General features: G+C 36.7%; 2 protein-coding genes across 5 annotated transcripts in view; both read left to right on the top strand.

Moving 5' to 3' along the window:
* LOC126593475 (uncharacterized) overlaps positions 1–9,920 on the top strand; it is a 20,671-nt gene extending 10,751 nt beyond the window's left edge. For all 3 annotated transcript variants that reach the window (XM_050259559.1, XM_050259560.1, XM_050259561.1), the window contains exons 3-8: positions 640–887; positions 1,351–1,515; positions 1,622–1,778; positions 5,123–5,262; positions 5,360–5,395; positions 8,451–9,920. In XM_050259559.1, coding sequence (XP_050115516.1) covers positions 640–887; positions 1,351–1,515; positions 1,622–1,778; positions 5,123–5,262; positions 5,360–5,395; positions 8,451–9,323 — 1,619 coding nt within the window. In that variant the 3' untranslated portion in view covers positions 9,324–9,920. The remainder of the gene's footprint in view (positions 1–639; positions 888–1,350; positions 1,516–1,621; positions 1,779–5,122; positions 5,263–5,359; positions 5,396–8,450) is intronic.
* A 1,455-nt stretch (positions 9,921–11,375) lies between these two features.
* On the top strand, positions 11,376–16,604 carry LOC126593474 (uncharacterized). Of its 2 annotated transcripts, XM_050259558.1 has the most exons (11): positions 11,376–11,676; positions 11,836–12,002; positions 12,089–12,244; positions 12,355–12,457; positions 12,909–13,021; positions 13,949–14,017; positions 14,519–14,634; positions 14,750–14,804; positions 15,863–15,983; positions 16,157–16,299; positions 16,387–16,604. In XM_050259558.1, exons 3-11 carry the CDS (start codon positions 12,110–12,112, stop codon positions 16,486–16,488), a joined length of 957 nt encoding a protein of 318 aa, XP_050115515.1. In that variant the 5' UTR covers positions 11,376–11,676; positions 11,836–12,002; positions 12,089–12,109; the 3' UTR covers positions 16,489–16,604. The 2 variants fall into 2 exon arrangements, with proteins under 2 accessions (XP_050115515.1, XP_050115514.1); XM_050259557.1 differs by lacking the exon at positions 11,836–12,002.
* Positions 16,605–16,823: the final 219 nt, after the last annotated feature.

Below are 16,823 nucleotides of genomic sequence, written 5' to 3'. Positions count from 1 at the left end.
AAGTTGCGGTACAACATGTATATATAAGATGGAGAGAGAGATTAAATTGAAGCAAAAAGGGGCGGGGGCCCGGGGGGGGGGGGTTGGGTTAACAGTGCAGGATGGTTGGGCAAAGGTTGCATGTGTGATTGCCTCGAAGCTGGGAGATGGGGAAGGGTCTGGACTGGGTTTCATTTGGGCTCGCGTGCCCTTTTCTTTCTAGGACGGCTTAATACCGAGCTTTTACTCGGGATTGCTTATTGTGATTTAGTGAGGCGTGGAGTCTAGGCGAGTCCAGTTTAGTCTCATTTAAGTTAGTCCTTGGTCATACCAAGCATGGGATTAGTAACCCTAGCTAGTGCACTCCCACCTAAGAAGGTGAAATAAACGGGGCCCTATAATTTGCAACTGTACAACAATTTCGTCCAGATCTGCAACCCTATACGGTCTTTTATACTGTATCCTTTAGAAATGATATTTCTTCGGTAAATTTTCTGGTAAACATATTTGATAATATAGGTACATATATTGATTTCTGGATGTATTAATGATACCTTAGTTCTTATTTTATGAGATTTGTACATAGATGTAATGTACTACCTGATCACTTAGCTCCAACTTTGATGTTTATATTATGTGCTTCCTTAATCATTTAAATAGCTTTATCTCGTTGGTGTATTTCTCACCGAAAGAAAGCAAGGCAGATTGTTGAAACGTGGGATAAATGCTTTAATTCTGCCCAGAAAGATCAGCGCGTGGCTTGTCTATATTTGGCTAATGACATATTGCAAAACAGTAGGCGAAAGGGCAGTGAATTTGTGAATGAATTCTGGAAGTTCCTTCCTGCAGCTCTTAAGCATGTTTATGAAAATGGTGATCAACATGGAAAGAAAGCTGCCACAAGACTGGTGAGCATTTATGAATGTTCTCTTTTGTTTTACAAATAACAGTATTGCATAGCTGTATGATTATGCTACCATAGATAGATATTTGGATGTGTGCATGCATGCATGCATTTGCATGACCTGATACTACAATGTTAAGTTACTTAAGTCTATAGTAGTGGGCCTGAGAAACTTTGACGATTCTGTAGTGTTTGTATTTTCGTCGAATTGGAAACTGAACCTAAGTCCTTTTTAGATACTCCAGAGGATTTCACTACCTAGCCAACTGAGTTTGCACCATCTATTAACCCAAAAAAAATTCGTAGTTTGCTCCTACTCTCCGGAAGACAAGCTCCTTCCATTCCATGTATTGGACTAGAGTGAACCAGTTTAGTGTCCACTCTTATTTACGTTTCCTTTTGATCATTTGTGCCTAGCAATCTAGTCTCATTACTTCCTCTGTAAGTAAGCTATGTCGTTTGTTCAGGTTGACATATGGGAAGAAAGAAAGGTTTTTGGGTCTCGAGGGCATAGTCTTAAAGATGATATGATGGGAAGGAATCCTCCTGCTCCACCTGCTCCACCTGCAAGCAATGGAAAGAGTTCAAATCCTATCAAGATAGTGAAGAGGGATGCACACTCAGTTAGACTTGTAAGCACTTTGGGCAGTCTTTAATGTTGGTTTATATTCAATGCCTATAATTGTATTCTTATTTATTGTGAGCTTGTACATGCCTTACTATTCGTCTAAACCTCAGAAATTGGCTGTTGGAGGTCTGCCAGAAAAAATACTTACCGCATTTCAACCTGTTCTTGATGAACATCTTACGGAAGAAGCTGCTTTACACAAGTGTAATGCTGCTGTACTTTATGTGGGTAAAATTGATGAAGATGTTGAAAACACCTTGATTCATGGTAAGAGTTGGGACATGTGGTTAAGTTCATAAATGTTGATTATATGTGACTTTGTTCGATGATAGTCATAGAACTAGATGACAAAACAGAAGACTCTTATGGGGTGAAAACTAGGTTCTGTTAATTTTGACTTTAATTGTTGTGTGTTTATAATGCTAATTCTACAAATCAATTGATTACCAAAAGCATATTTATTGCATTTGAATGGTGGGGAGTGGAAGTTATCTTCAATGCCCTAGGAAATATGTCTCTCAGGGCTATTTCTATTCTCCTAGTTCAAAACTTCTTGTTTGTAATGGAACTAGAATCCAATTCTGGAAGATACTAGGGTAGGTGATTCATCCCTTCAATTTCATTCCTTGATGTTTATAGATATTGTTTGATCATAAGCCGGTGGTATCCTCCTTAGATCCATATTATCCTTTGTAGCCTTGTCTTGGAACTTAAATCATTCCAAGAAACCCAAATGACAGGGTGTTTGTGGATGTCTCAATTTGTTGTCTCATAGTATTAATATCTCTTTGAGTTAAGCTTAGTCTGTTAGAAGGCATTGTTCTATTTATGTGTCTTGGGACTTGTGATACGCTTTAAAAAGATCATGTGTATGATTATCTCATTGCTGTCTCCAGTTTATATTAGCTGGTGAATCAACTGAGCACATCTTTTTACATTGTTCCTGCAGTTCACAAATCTGGTGTAACTTGTTGCTTGATTTTTCTAAGAAATAGCTATGCACTGTTGACATAGGTCTTTCTGAGCCAATAAGAGAGCCTTTAAACTCTGGCCAATAGGAGAGCCTTTAAACTCTGCCCACTAAGAGAGGTTTTAAACTCTGGCTAATAGGAGAGCCTATCTACATGGTTGTAAAGGAAGAGAAGAATTTTTTAAGATAGAGAGGAGTTGACTTTAATGCCGGACAAATTAAATTTCTTGCTTCCTCTTTGTTGCATTTTATGGATGCTGGATTTGGCATAACCCATCTGGATTGGTTGCATTTATAGTTGGTGTGGTCTAGGTGGAATGTATTGTGTGTGATTTTGTGTGTTTCTTATCAGATAGACAAAAATAGTATGTTTTTAATTAAGGGGTGGCTGTTGTTGGTCCACAAGTAGCAATAGGGCAAACCATTTATTCTTGGACAAGCAGTGGTTACAAAAGAATTAAGACCTGGAGAGAATTATCTTGTAATGTTAATGTTCAATGACCTTTGAATATTGGTGGATTTGTGATTTCTGGTTGATGGCACTCTTGAAGGAGAGCCATGTGTTTTGGGGATTTTCCTGTAACAATTGTATGCACGGAGATTTGATTGACAACCCATTTCTTCTTTCAACCCATCTTCTATGGTTTTGAAGGCTATGGTACCACTTAAGGTACTAGTAATAGCTTCAAGTGCTTAATGGGAATGACATCTTTGATTCTGTTTGCCTTTATTCCTGTCATCGTATCATGTGTAGAGAAGAAGCTGAAAGTGCATGACATGATTCTTTGTCTCCCAAGCTTTATATTATGGCTAAGGTTGTTTAAGGAAAATATTGGGTTGGGCAATTCCAACATCTTGTCCTAGTTTATTTTGTCAAGGGGACGAGTTTTTTGGCTGAGGACATATGAGAGAGGTTTCTGGGAGAGGTAGAGTGACGGCTGTGTTTTGGGTAGTTGGGTTCCAACTGGAGGACCTTTGCCAAATTTAGGGGAAAGGGGGGTGGAGATTTTGTGACATAAGTTCTCTATTGGGATATTATGGGGGATTGGACCTTTGGTTTCTTCAGAATTTCAGGGAACACCTATTTATACTGTTTTTGTAGATCAGAGTACTCCTCTTACTTGACAGAAAAATTATATTTTATACAATTTCATGCTAGGATAATTAAAATACAGGTTATTTGTACAGTGGATATCGTGTCCTCTGATTTGCACATTTTCAATTTAAGTTGGAATATTTGTTTGTGTCAAAACAGAAAAAAGGTTAGGATGGACTTGTTTGGAGACAGTATGATCAGTTTGAATGAACTCTGATGTGGTTTTATTAAGATGGTCATTTTATTTTGATTATTCGATAGTGAAATATTTCTATTTCTGTTTTCTTTTGATAGTTTAGGAAAAAGATGTTTTGACCCTTTTCCTCTTTGTATAGCTGTATTATGTGGTGCTTGTGAGGGAGAGGAATGCTAGAAGTTTAGAACCTTTGAGGATACTTTGCAGCAGTTTTTGGCCATTTTTGTTTCGTCTGTTTTTCAAATGGATGTCAGGACATACTTTAGAGTTGTACGGTATAAGTGCATAGACTTGCGTATAGAATTTAGATCTTACTTTGCCCCCTCTTCACCTTCTCCCTTCTTCTTAATGCTCACCTCTTTCCTATACCTTTCTTTCTGTGACCTGTTTGTCCATTCAGCTAATTACTAGATAAATTAAAAGTAGCAACTTATCTTGTTTCCTAGTCCTAAGGAGGTTTAATTAATCTCTGCCAAGTGATTGAAAAAGTCTCACATTAGTATGGCAAGCTCTCCTCTCTTTTTTTTTTTTTTGGTCACACTATTGGTTCATGTCCAAGCTATTTGGTGTGCATTACTGCATTTTCATTTTTTTTTTCATGAGTTGTATTTCCAAAAGGCTCTGTGACTCTGTCCTTTTACTCAGATGTAAATTATGCAGCATCGATAGACTGCTAGGGGGAAATTGAAATGGTTTATTTGATTAATCAAGCTAGTACACTGGCTGCTATAACTATTTATAGGTTGGCCTGATATAATCTCATCTTAGTCTTTTACCATGTCCGTCTCGAGCGTAGTTCTAGGAGTAACAATTGCAAGTTTCAAACTTTATAAATAAAAAAAATCCTAAAACAAGTATCATTTAAAATGAGTATCCCTTTCTGGGTATTACTATTTAGGAATGACCCTGTAAGTAGAATAGGAAGTTTCTAGGCATTGAATCTACATCTATCCTTGTGTATGTTTTGTTTCCCTTCGCTGATTTAAGTTATTTGAGGAACTCTAAAACAGTTAAGTTGCTATATGATATTATTTATGATTGCGATATCTAAAAGGTATTATTTGAAAAAATTAAATTGCTGAATTCTGAAAATAAAATGATGGATTTGAAAATATAAATATTCCATCCAGACCCTTAAGATCAAATAAATCCCTTTATTTGATATGTATGCTGATATTTACACTGTTTAGATTTTCATGCATGTAATGTAATGTAGATAGTTGAACTCTTTGATGCTTTCAGTAAACATAATACTGGTTTTGTGTTAATTTTGTTGAACGTCTCCTGATGTATATTAGTGCCACGTAGAATAGTTTTATTGATTTTCCCATCACAAACTGTGCAATCAGGAACTCAGCAGGGATCCACATTGTTGGATGATTTGAAAGAGCAAGAAGATGCACTTAATCAATCTGTTGGGCAACTTGAGAGCTCGGAGACAACAAGATCTGCCTTGGTTTCGCAACTTAAAGAAGCACTTCAGGATCAAGTACAATTTTTTTTTCTTTTCTATTCCACTTATGTTATCACTTGTGCGGCTTTGTTTAAGATTTCAGATATTGATGGCTACTTGCTAATATTTACAGGAAGCAAAGCTGGAAGTTGTTCGCACTCAATTGCAGGTAAAAGTAGCTAACTAAACTTCATTTGCCCCTCTTAAAATTAAGAAGTCTTTCTTTCTCTTGGAAATGGTAGGCATATATCTAGTCTTTATAATTTGATTTACAAGGGGTTTTATCACTGAATGTTATCAAGATCAACTAGTCATCAACGTCACTTCCTCATAATCTTTATAGCTAATAGAAATTGTGGTATTATCAACTCAGCGCCTTGATTCTGTTGATAATGAAGTCTTGAGTTTGATTCCTGCATTCCTCAAATGTTGAGATCTATTGATTGAAATGGCTAGATGATGTTTGTCGTTAGAATAAGAATTAATTTGGTGGTGTTTTGCAGGAAAATGTTTGCTTGACAGTAAACTAAACTGTAGGAAAACTGAATCTTGATGTTACTCCTATATGCATGTATATTGTAGCAGAGAATGGAATATGATACATTTGTATCAACTTTAGGTCTTAATTAACATATGCATTTAAATGTGCACATATCCAACACAATTAACTATGATGGCTGTCAAGAGTGTAGGTGGTTAGTGATACTAGCTTGTTTTTTGATGCATATGCTCTTTCTCTTGTTTCTTTTGTTTGCTTCAACTCTTTCCCATGTCAATTCTAATCTTAACCCAAGTCAGTTTGGTTCAATTCTGTCCCGTATCAGTTCTAGGTCTCTAAGCGAGGCAACTAATATTTTAAGCGGCTTTGATTTAGCTTGTGTATTGTCTTTGGTCCTTTTGCATAAACAAGTTCTAGTTATCATAATCTTGAGAAGAGTTGAGAAACAAACTTGTATGGAAGCATGTTAAATTCCCAGAACAGAAGTAATACTGAATTGAAAGAAAATTTTAATTTTGATTAAAAAGTACAACGATTTTAAATTTCTGGAGAAAATTTTAACAGAATTTGTATCTGTCATAATGTCATCAACATGCATCATTTTTTGGCTTACTCTCATATGACTTTTTAAAAGAAAATAATTAAGTAAAATGTTGAAGGCTTTAGAAAGTTTAAATTTCTAAGATTTTTGATTAATAATCTTTTCCCGTCCAACTGTATGTTCATTTTTTAGGACCTTAAATAGAAATATTATTTCGTTGAGTTTGTAGGTTGATAAAATAAAATGATCTTTAAACTCGTTTTTTAAATGTACATAAAATATTGGCAATACCGTTCCTCATAATTTAGATATTTTTTTTCTTATGGCCTTTATATCAGGCTTTGGCAATGATAAAGATCAAAGAGTTTTCCACTCGAAGTTGGGAGAAATTTTTCAATGTACCTGGAATATAAGGCGGCACACCACGTGTCATAATATAAGTGAATGGACATGAGAAATATACCCTAAAAGTGGGACATATCAACCATGTCGTTCACTTATATTATGACATGTTGTGTACTGCTGTGTTCCAGGTACACAAAAATTTATCCTAAGTTGGGACTTAGCTAGGGTTGGGGGAGGTTATTTTGCTGGAGTTTTTATTAAATGTATTTGTTTTTGTTTGGGAGGGGAGGGGATAAGTTTCCCTTGGCTCCTTTTTCTGCATATCTCTGAGAAGCAAATTCAATCTTTGATTTTTATTTTTTGGAAACCACCACCCATGGATATAGACATTCTGCACAAATTACATTAAATAATGTGAAGAAATAATCAGTGTAGGTTGTAAACACCCTAGTGTTTACCGTTTAGGAATGATTGAGTTAATTTTACTGATTTCTGGAAATTTTTTGGCATCACGCCGGCCTTCAGCCTCACACCGAAGGTGCCTTGGAGTCACTCCAAGTCCAAGGTTGTTGTGCCTCACAAACAAGCAGGAAACCCTAAGTTTCTTTCCACTAACACTTATTTTTTTCAAAGATTAGGGCAACTCCAGTGCAAAGATGTAAAACCGAGGATGTAAATAGGCCTTTTACATCTCCGGTGTCATCTTCATTAGAATATTCCAAGATGCAAAACTATTTTGCACCAGTGGTAAAATGTATTTGGGATTTTAAATTTGCATTTTCATCTTGGAACTTATATTCTTCCACTGGACAGGCAGATAGTTAAAAATGCATCCAGTTTTATTTAAACAATTTAAAAAAAATACAAATTTTAATTTATTAAACCACAATTTCAAATTATTATTTTATTATTTGAATTATTATCTCTATTAATTAATAAAACACTCATTGTCAACCAAAACCATATGAAATTATAGTTTAGTTTAACCCTTTAATTAAAACAGAACATGAATAAGAAATATGGGGTAGAAATGTAATTTCACACAATCAAATTTTGCTGTTTTTTTTCAAAGCCTCACATGTAATCCTAACATATCTCTAATTTAAAAATAATAATAATAATAATAATAAAAAACCTTCTCACTCCCACATTCTCTATCACTCTCTTCCTCTTTCCTTCTATTTCAAAAACAAAAATAAAAAATTTTCTCACACACACTGTGTGTGCCCATATGCTATTTGAATTATGGCAGTACAAATATTTTCTAGCAATTGCCTGCCATTTTCCAATTATTCATTGCCTTTGATTGAACATTGTTTAAATTTAATTGATTAAAAAGAAATATATATCCCAGGGATTGATGATCATAGAGGAGTTGACAATTAGTGACGTGCCAAGATCACAGTTTTGTATTTTTTGAATTAGTTTTATGCATCAAGTACTTGGCTTGGAAGAGCTTAAATGTTGGCGAGTAAATGCGAAATTGCATGTATATGACGCGTTGCCTTGAATGCTGGCTATCCAAACTCCAGCAGCTTATTCTATGTTTGTGGGTCCCATCTGGCTAGATGGAAAAAATGTATATGTAGGAACTTTTTTTTTTTCTTCTTCTTTTTTTTTCAGGTGGGGTGGATAATTTACATGCCAAATTTGCAGTCCACTGAACTTGAAAATTAGTTTAGAGTTGTAAATTGGCCATTTCAAGATTAGGAGACGCAAACTAATTTTCTGTGTATAAAGTTGGTTCGGAGTAGAGCATATCAAACCACATCTTATAATGCAATTCCCTTTGTACTGGCTACTCTTTGCGATTAACAGGCGTGTTTTGTTTCCATGCAGGTTGCTCGACATCAGATTGAGAGAGTAAGTAATATTAAAAGGAGACTGAGTTTGTCCCCGGTTCTGAACCCCGAAAGCAATGTTGTTAACATGACACCTGAATCTACCAGGGGGTTAGAACCAAATTTACCGTTAGTCCAACAAACTGGCCTCCTACCACAGCCTCCAACGCAGCCTATGGTTTCTTTTGCCCCTGTAAAAACTACCGATGAAGAGAACAAGAAAGCAGCAGCAGCAGCTGTGGCTGCTAAGCTTGCTGCATCTACATCTTCTGCACAGATGTTAACGTCTGTTCTTTCATCTCTTGTTGCTGAAGAAGCTGCCTCTATGACTGGTAGCCTGAAATCAGCTGGTTTTACATCAGGATTATCCATGTTTCCTCCAGAAAAATGGCCCAAGCTTGAGAAACAAATGTCTGATGTTAACAATCCTGATGGTGGCAATGCAGCCTTTTTTACGCCTCTCCAACAGCAGGCAATGACCAGTGTTCCAATTGCGTCATCAGCAGCCATGCAGCCTATGTCCCACAGTAACCAGATGCAAAGTCCTTTTAGTCCGCTGCCACCACCTCCGGCACCATCACCACCTACTGCAACTACACCAGCGAATCAGTATGTCCAATCTTCTGGTCTTATGGTGGGTGGAATTCCTTACGGATATGGATCAAATACCTTGCCGCCTCCACCCCCTATACCTCCACATATCTCAATGAGTATGTCAAGGCCCAGTCAGCCGCAACAGCAGTCGCAGCCTCAGCAGCAGCAGCAGCAGCAGTTGCAGCCGGCTGCTGGGGGTTATTATCGGCCACTGGGTATGGGGTTCTACGGGCAAAGTAATCAGTCAAATACGCAGCCAGTAGTACCTCGACAGTAAGTTCTGTTTACTTTACCTAGTCAGAATCTCCTATCCTGGATCGTGGGCAAAACCAGCGAAGGTACCCACAACTGTTGGTGACAATATAGTCTTGGAAATCTATGGAGCCGGTGTAACTTCTCAGAGGCATCGTGTTGTTATGTAAATTAGTAGAGAATAGCGTCTGTCCTCCAACACCTAGGTCCATCTCCCCCTTGCCAATTTATGCAGAGTCCTTTGATGTGTCGTAGAACGTAAATTTCGCGGTAGCTATGTTTCAATTTGACATGAAGTGCCTAACTTGAATGTACCTGTGCAAACTTCTCTGGCGTTGTAAACAGCGTGTGGGGCATATTACTAAATTTGTACTTTAAATGTTTGATGTGCTTTCCCTTGTTAGTGTCTCTTCAGCTGCCTCCGAGAGGCTGCGTCCCGGTCGACGTTCAGACGAGGAGTATTCTCGGATGCAGAGCTGTTGGAAGATCGTTTCGTCGACTTGCCTCACTAGTGGGATGATGCTTTGTTGGTTAGAATTGTGCTTTATATAGTGGTTATAAATTATAGTGATAGTCAAACTATATGATTATATGCGTTAAGCCGTAGCTCGGTTTTGTGCCATGTTTTCCATGAGCTACAAGTGCTTTATATCTCTTTTTGAAGTCTCTTTTTTGAGTCTTTCTAGGTCTTTCTCTACCTCTTTTGACGTGAGCCTCCGTCTCATAGTCGCATCTTCTAATTGGAGCATTTATAGGTCTTTGGTTCATGTGTCCAAACCACCTTAATTGATTATCTCATTTTATCTTCAATTGTGGCCATTTTACTTTACCTCGGATATTTTCGTTCTTAATCCTATCTTTTCTTGTGTGCTCACATATCCAACGACATTTTCATTTCTGATACACATCTATTTCTTCCAATTTTACAAAATACCACCTTATTTGTTATATTCTCGTTAATATATTTTGGAAAATGAGAGAATTCGTGAGGAGCAAACAAAGAAAAGTTGGGAGATTTGTTTATTATTACAATATAAGGAAGTTTTAGCATCTACTTTTGTATCGGAGCAAGCAAACCATTGTTGAAGGTATACCGTATCTTACAAATAAAATTAAAGAGAAATATACTTGGTTAGGAAGTTGCAGCTGTTGAGTAAGCTGTCTTTTTTAAATTCTAAATTACAATTACAGCAAAAAGGCAACGCGTTATTGACACTCTAAACAAGTCGTTAAGTACTATTGTAAGTATATAAATAAACTTATTTTTCCTCTCTTGCAACCCATTTTGTTGGGGAAGTGAATGAACTATGGAGAGAAAATCACACAGTTGCGAATTATGGAGAGAAAATGAGTTTTCACCCTATTTGAGAAATTTTATATGTACTGAGAACACTTACCATATGATGTACTAATCCATGTGATATGGTATATGTAGGCAACAAAGTTATATGCCCCACTTTTGGATACACGTATGTTATAATATGAGTAAAATAATAACACTAATTCTACTTCGTGTGTAGCGGAAATTGTCATAGTGCATGGGCATGTAAACAATGATAAAATTTAAAATTGGTCTATAACTTTCCCATAACTTTCACCTAGCTTTAACGAAAAATAAATAACAGGTCTATAACACATGTGTGACTGTAGATCATTAGGCTATCTTCAATGGAGAGGGTTAAAGGTTCAAAAGCCAAAAAAATAACCTGATTTGTCCAAATACTAATCTCCAACCGATAACTGAGCTATAATATTATAGAGACTGTCAAGCCATTATTTGGCTAAAGGGGCATCAGACTGGCCAAACGTAGCCCCCCCCATTATCCCATTTTTTGAGGCCCAAATACTTAGTTGCAATAATTGATTCAAATTCAACGGCTAAATTTTAAAACATCCAAGGTAATTTAATTAAACTAACCAATAAATTTAAAGTATAAACTTACTAATAAATTATTAAAACGACCATGTTTAATTCATTCGATTGTAGATGGTATATAAATATGACATGATATTGTTTATTTAAAAATAATTTTTTGCATGACGAAGCTAAATTAGCTATTTTGGGGGCAAAGTAAAAAAGGTGCAAGCTTTAAAACGTTATAGGCACGTTACGTCGGCGGTGCTCGCATTGAATTGGCGTCGAACACCGGATTCAGAAAGTCGTCTTCACCAATACAAATACTCTGAATAAACACATACACATGCATACACAGAATCGATAGATATACAATTTTTGATTTTTTCAGAGTTCTGGCTAAAGAATAGTTACATACAGAAGAGCAAGCTATTCGTTTTGATATTCAGCACAGAAATCACAGAAGAGCGAAAGGCTATTCAGTTTTGTTGGGATCGTCTGCGGAAGCCATTGGTAACGTAAGGTGAGGAGCCAACATATCTCTGTCTTCTCCTTCTTTAATTTTTGATTTGTTGATATTTCTTCGTTTTTGCTATTGTAAACTTGGTTTTTGGCTTTGAATTGGAAGATGGTACAAACCCATTTGATATTCCGAACTGAATCCGAGTTTTGTCATTGTTAGGGTTTATGAATTTGAAGTTTGTGGGTGTAACTCAGTAGCTTTGGGACTGTATGCAGTAGTGGATTAGTGTGAAATTGCACTTGTTTAATGGTTGAATGTTAAGTAATGTGCTTGGTCTTCGATTTGATGGAAAGTTGTTGCTTTAATGGAAACTTGGAGAGAATCTGGTATTGGGTTGTTTGCCATTGTGTGAAAGATTCGGCGGTTGGCTTGTAACAACGCGATTGATGAAATGATTTGTTTGGAAATGCAGTCTGATTATATAGGAAGCGCCATGACATCACGAACTTTGAGGAAAAGGCTTCGTCATGCGGATGTTGATGGGAAAAAGGTAGAACATTTGGAGACTTCGGAGTCAGATGATCTTAATGTGCCTCTATTGGGGAATTATTCAGATAGGCATGCAGAGGTGAGGCTTTTATTTGTTCATTTACATGGAGGGTGGGAATTTTTTTTTCTTTCCGGTAATAGTTATTTTTGGCCTTATTGTGATTGATATCTTTCTGAGATGCGCCATAGGAAACGACACTTGAAGAGATCTGGGATGATGAGCGGAGAAAGGAACACCTCCATTGGACCCTTCTGTTTTCTCAGTTGATTGCACAGTGGGCACGGTGGTTAGGTATTCATTATTTTTGTTGTCAATAAGACCTTACCGTTTTACTGGAAAATCTTTCCTCAACTTTGCTCATAAGGGATGGGGCATTATACAGCTAAATTTTTAGAACATGATGTAACCAAATAAACAGCAACTTTGAAGTTTCTGCCATTCTTGACCTTACTATGGAATCATTCTTAGAATGTTAACCACTTGATAAGCAACCTATAATTAAGTGAAATATCCTAAAGAGTGGCAATTTATTCATTGGACGAGTTAAAAGTACCCTGAGGATCATTCAACATTCTTTTGAGGAGTTATATATAGTTAAAATTAATAAGACATAGCTCATTCCACATATTTTGGATCCTGATCATTTTACTGTTTATACCATGTGAATTTTGCTTTGTGGTTTAGACAGTGGGAATATACATTTAGTTTTGGAACTTAATTCTTTATGGTTTTCTCTTTGTAGCAAGTATTGTTCTTGGATCTGGATCGCTTATTGGACGACTTTTGACCTTCTTTTCAAGTACACAAAATGGAGAAAGCGCTAAGTTGTTTGCTCCTCCCCTTAGTCCTTTGCAAGTATGTGATCTGATCTATATATCCTTCTGAGAATGAAATGTCTTTATCTTTATGATGTATTTTTTTGCTCTTGGGGTATACCCAAGGGGTGTGGGCTCATTTATAAGCTCTCTATCTTCTTACATTTTCAGGAGTGTGGGCTGGTTTAAAATTTAAATATATTGTCACATCCCAGTCCGCATAGTAAGATATTGTCCGCTTTGGGCCACGCCCTCACGGATTTATTCTTGGGTTTCTGCCCAAAATGAGTCTTACTATAGGGAGGTGGGCGTGTACATATAAGGCACATCACCTCCCCTCCCCCGGGCGATGTGGGATCTTACAATCCACCCCCCTTAGGGGCCCAACGCCCTTGTCGGCACACTTCCGGCCAGGGAGTGGCTCTGATACCAAATTGTCACATCCCAGTCCGCATAGTAAGATATTGTCCGCTTTGGACCACGCCCTCACGGATTTGTTCTTGGGTTTCCACCCAAAACACGTCTACTATAGGGAGGTGGGCATGTACATATAAGGCACATCACCTCCCCTCCCCCCGGGTGATGTGGGATCTTACATATATGAATTTGAAACTTAGATGATTTTGGCTTGCTAACTGTTGGGGATCAAAATGAACTATTGAATACTTCATCACTTTTGGGTTGATATGTGATGAAAATTCGATCTGTTATTGGAAGCTGGTAGTTTCTCATTTTTCTTTTGGCTTTGGGCTTTGAGGATGGTGTAATTCCTTATAGTAGATCTCTTCATTGCTCTTGACCCTCAATTTGATTTTTAGTTGTTAGGAGAACTTGTCTTCTATATTGATGTTTGGAACAATGGGATGACAACTATTATACTGTTTATTCATCATTGACCTGTATAGATTACATAATATAACTTTTTTTTAATATGGTGTTCACTTGCATGGGTATTTGTGTCCTCTAGGAAGCAAGACTCAGATATCTACGACAAAGGCTTCAAGTACCCTTTGATGGTTCTCGCATGGAGCATCAAGTAGGTCTTTTTCCCATTTGACAGCAATTTGATCATTTTTCTGTTGGTGTTACAAGTACTACTGTATACTCTGGTTTGTTATTATCATTATTTTCTTTGATTTTGGCTGGCCTTTCATGCCTAAAATGTCTAAACTTATGCTCTCTGTTCAGAGAAATTTAAGTATTTGCAGTTAGATTGTTTGTTTAACTTTAGTCCAAGATGTGCACCCCTGGTATTCTTCTCATACAAATTCTGGATTCAGTCTCCATGAAGAAATTGGGAAAATATTGAACATTGTTTTTGTAATTAAAGAAGAATACCTTTTATATATATGTGTGAGTGAGTGTGTACATATACATACATACATATATATATATATATACATACATATATTGTAATCAATGTCCGAATAGTTTTTAAAAATACAAGGGTTGTCTGTACTATTACTGGACATTGAAGTAATTAATTTAATTTTTTTTTATTTCAATATTAAACACAAATTGAGCTTGTTGATTGCAGGACGCGCTCTTAGAGTTATGGAGGTTGGCTTATCCGGATAAGGAGCTCCCACCTCTTCAATCAGACCTTTGGGAACAGATGGGCTGGCAAGGTTCAGACCCTTCAACAGATTTTAGGTGCGTAGTTTAAACAAGATAAAAGTATCGTGAAGTGAGTCGCATATATTTTTGTTTTGTCATATGCTCTTTGTGAAAAAAAATGATAACGATAAATTTCCAACCTTAATTGTAGAGGTGGGGGATTTATATCATTGGAGAATCTTATCTTTTTTGCCCGACAGTATCCGGTTTGTCTCCTTCTAACTTTTTTTTTTTTTAAATTGTATATTTTCCTGTTACTTCAAGATTTATCCTAGTGTTTTCTTTTGTAACCTTTAATTCATTAATTTGACAAAGAAAAACCTTTAACTCATTAAGCTTGAAATTCTTTGGCCCTTTTACTGTTCTGATAATTAATGTGATTTTATTTTTCTAGTCCAAGATTGGTCTTATGACTTTCAAATGAACACTGATTGCTACATAACTAAACTTTTCATTCCAAGGCTGAGTGGAGAATCATCTCAGCATTTGAAATTTTGGGTTTCACAGATATTAATGATTCTGAAGTTGGAAATTTTCCTCAGTTGCTTTCAATTTTAGAGTAGTCTCTGTGGGAAGGATGAAAATATCGGCCTTGTCTGAGATATCAGTAGATTCAGTGCTCAGAGTTATAGAAATGTCAATGAATATTGTGGCAGGGGTAGATTTTCAGCATCCTACTTTTTTAGCGGTGGTATCAAGGCTCTGTTTTGGATGCCATCGCTGTGGTAAACTCGAAGTCTCGCTCTTTTTTATGATTTGGTGAATTAGTAGTCCCCATTATTACCTTCACATCTAAGAAAAGAAGGGTTTGAGTTCATTGTATTACATGGGAGAAATGCTTTTGGTTTTGGATGCTGGGTCTGTTTTCTCTTGGGTTAAGTGCTGGAAGGAGATGCTGATTTTTCTTTTCGTTCTAACTAGAATAATACAACTTCCTTCAGATTGACTCTTTCTTATTATGGGTGTTTATCTTCTGTGTTTCCCAGCATCTGTCTTACAGTTCTCTTGTATATTCAAACCTTCTAGCTTATTGCATACATTACATGACAAGAAGCGCTGGCGTTAATTTTGTTAGGCTTTGATGCATGTGCATATGCATACAAAGAGTTCCTTTCAATGCTTCAATGCATATGGGTGTCAAAATATTGCTTTCTTTTGGAAATAGCGTGCAAGATTTTGTATTGTAATTAAGTATTCATTTTGTTCTGTGTTTCCGCAGAAGTCATGAAAGGGTTAATGAATTTCTGATTTGATCCTCTTACAGGAATCATTCCAGAGATTGTTGCACAAGCAAGATGGAACTAGAGCTGAGTGGGAATATCCCTTTGCTGTTGCTGGCATCAATATTTCTTTTGTCTTGGCACAAATGTTGGATCTTCAATCAGGTACCGATAAATTTTTAAGTGAGAGGATGGACGATCCTGTAGTGTCAGATAACTATTCGATGAGAAAGCATCATCTTAGCATGTTTATCTGAAGAGTTCTTTTATTCCTCCACCAAATTCTGAATGCTGATGCTGTGTTTATAAAGAAATAATCAGATATATTTTTCTTGCAGCAAAGCCAACTACTTTGGCTGGAATCCGTTTTCTGGAACTGCTTAAAGAAGATGAGATGGCATTTGATAACCTTTATTGTGTAGCCTTCCAGATGATGGATGCTCAATGGCTCATAAAGCGTGCTTCTTATATGGACTTCAATGTAAATGCTTTTGTTGCTCCGCCTGCAAATTTAAGATACAAAGCGCTGCATTCTTCTGATTCTGATTCTGTTTTAATTTTTTTCCAGGATGTCATGAAGTCTACGACAAGTCAGTTAGAACGCGAGCTTGCACTCGAAGATGTCTCCAGTGTAAAAGATTTACCAGCATACAATCTGTTGAGAAGATGATCCTTTCTCTGTTGTAAAGCAATTCTTTACTTTAGTGTTCTCACCATCTGTAATATCATAGTTGAAATTCTATCTGGAAATTCCAGTAAGGTTACCAATGCAAAGTACTTTCCTTATCCCGTGATGGTCTACCCTGTCCTCCACGCAACTAGATCGGGGGTCGGGCGATTTTCTCTTCCCCTCCTGCTTTTGTTAGCCACTTTTGGCTATGGAGGAGCTTCGAGCTATCAGGGACGATTACCCCCTTTTGCTTCTGTCGAAGTTTCACTTGTTTTCTTTTTAGTGAAAGTTTGATAAAAAAAGAAAAAACAAATGGCAATAGCCATTTCATTTAC

This window comes from Malus sylvestris, chromosome 12 (genome assembly GCF_916048215.2).
Source record: "Malus sylvestris chromosome 12, drMalSylv7.2, whole genome shotgun sequence".
NCBI classification, from domain to species: Eukaryota; Viridiplantae; Streptophyta; class Magnoliopsida; order Rosales; family Rosaceae; genus Malus; species Malus sylvestris.
The sequence above is the reverse complement of the archived record's forward strand: the minus strand, read 5'-3'. Positions and strand labels throughout refer to the sequence as shown.

What these genes read in the sequence shown, in the direction of transcription:
- LOC126593474 (XM_050259557.1), top strand. Translation starts at nt 12,110, where the DNA reads ATGACATCACGAACTTTGAGGAAAAGGCTTCGTCATGCGGATGTTGAT. An exon ending in ACAGTGGGCACGGTGGTTAG is followed by an intron (nt 12,458 to 12,908) that starts GTATTCATTATT and finishes TTCTCTTTGTAG; the next exon opens with CAAGTATTGTTCTTGGATCT. An exon ending in CTTCTTATATGGACTTCAAT is followed by an intron (nt 16,300 to 16,386) that starts GTAAATGCTTTT and finishes ATTTTTTTCCAG; the next exon opens with GATGTCATGAAGTCTACGAC.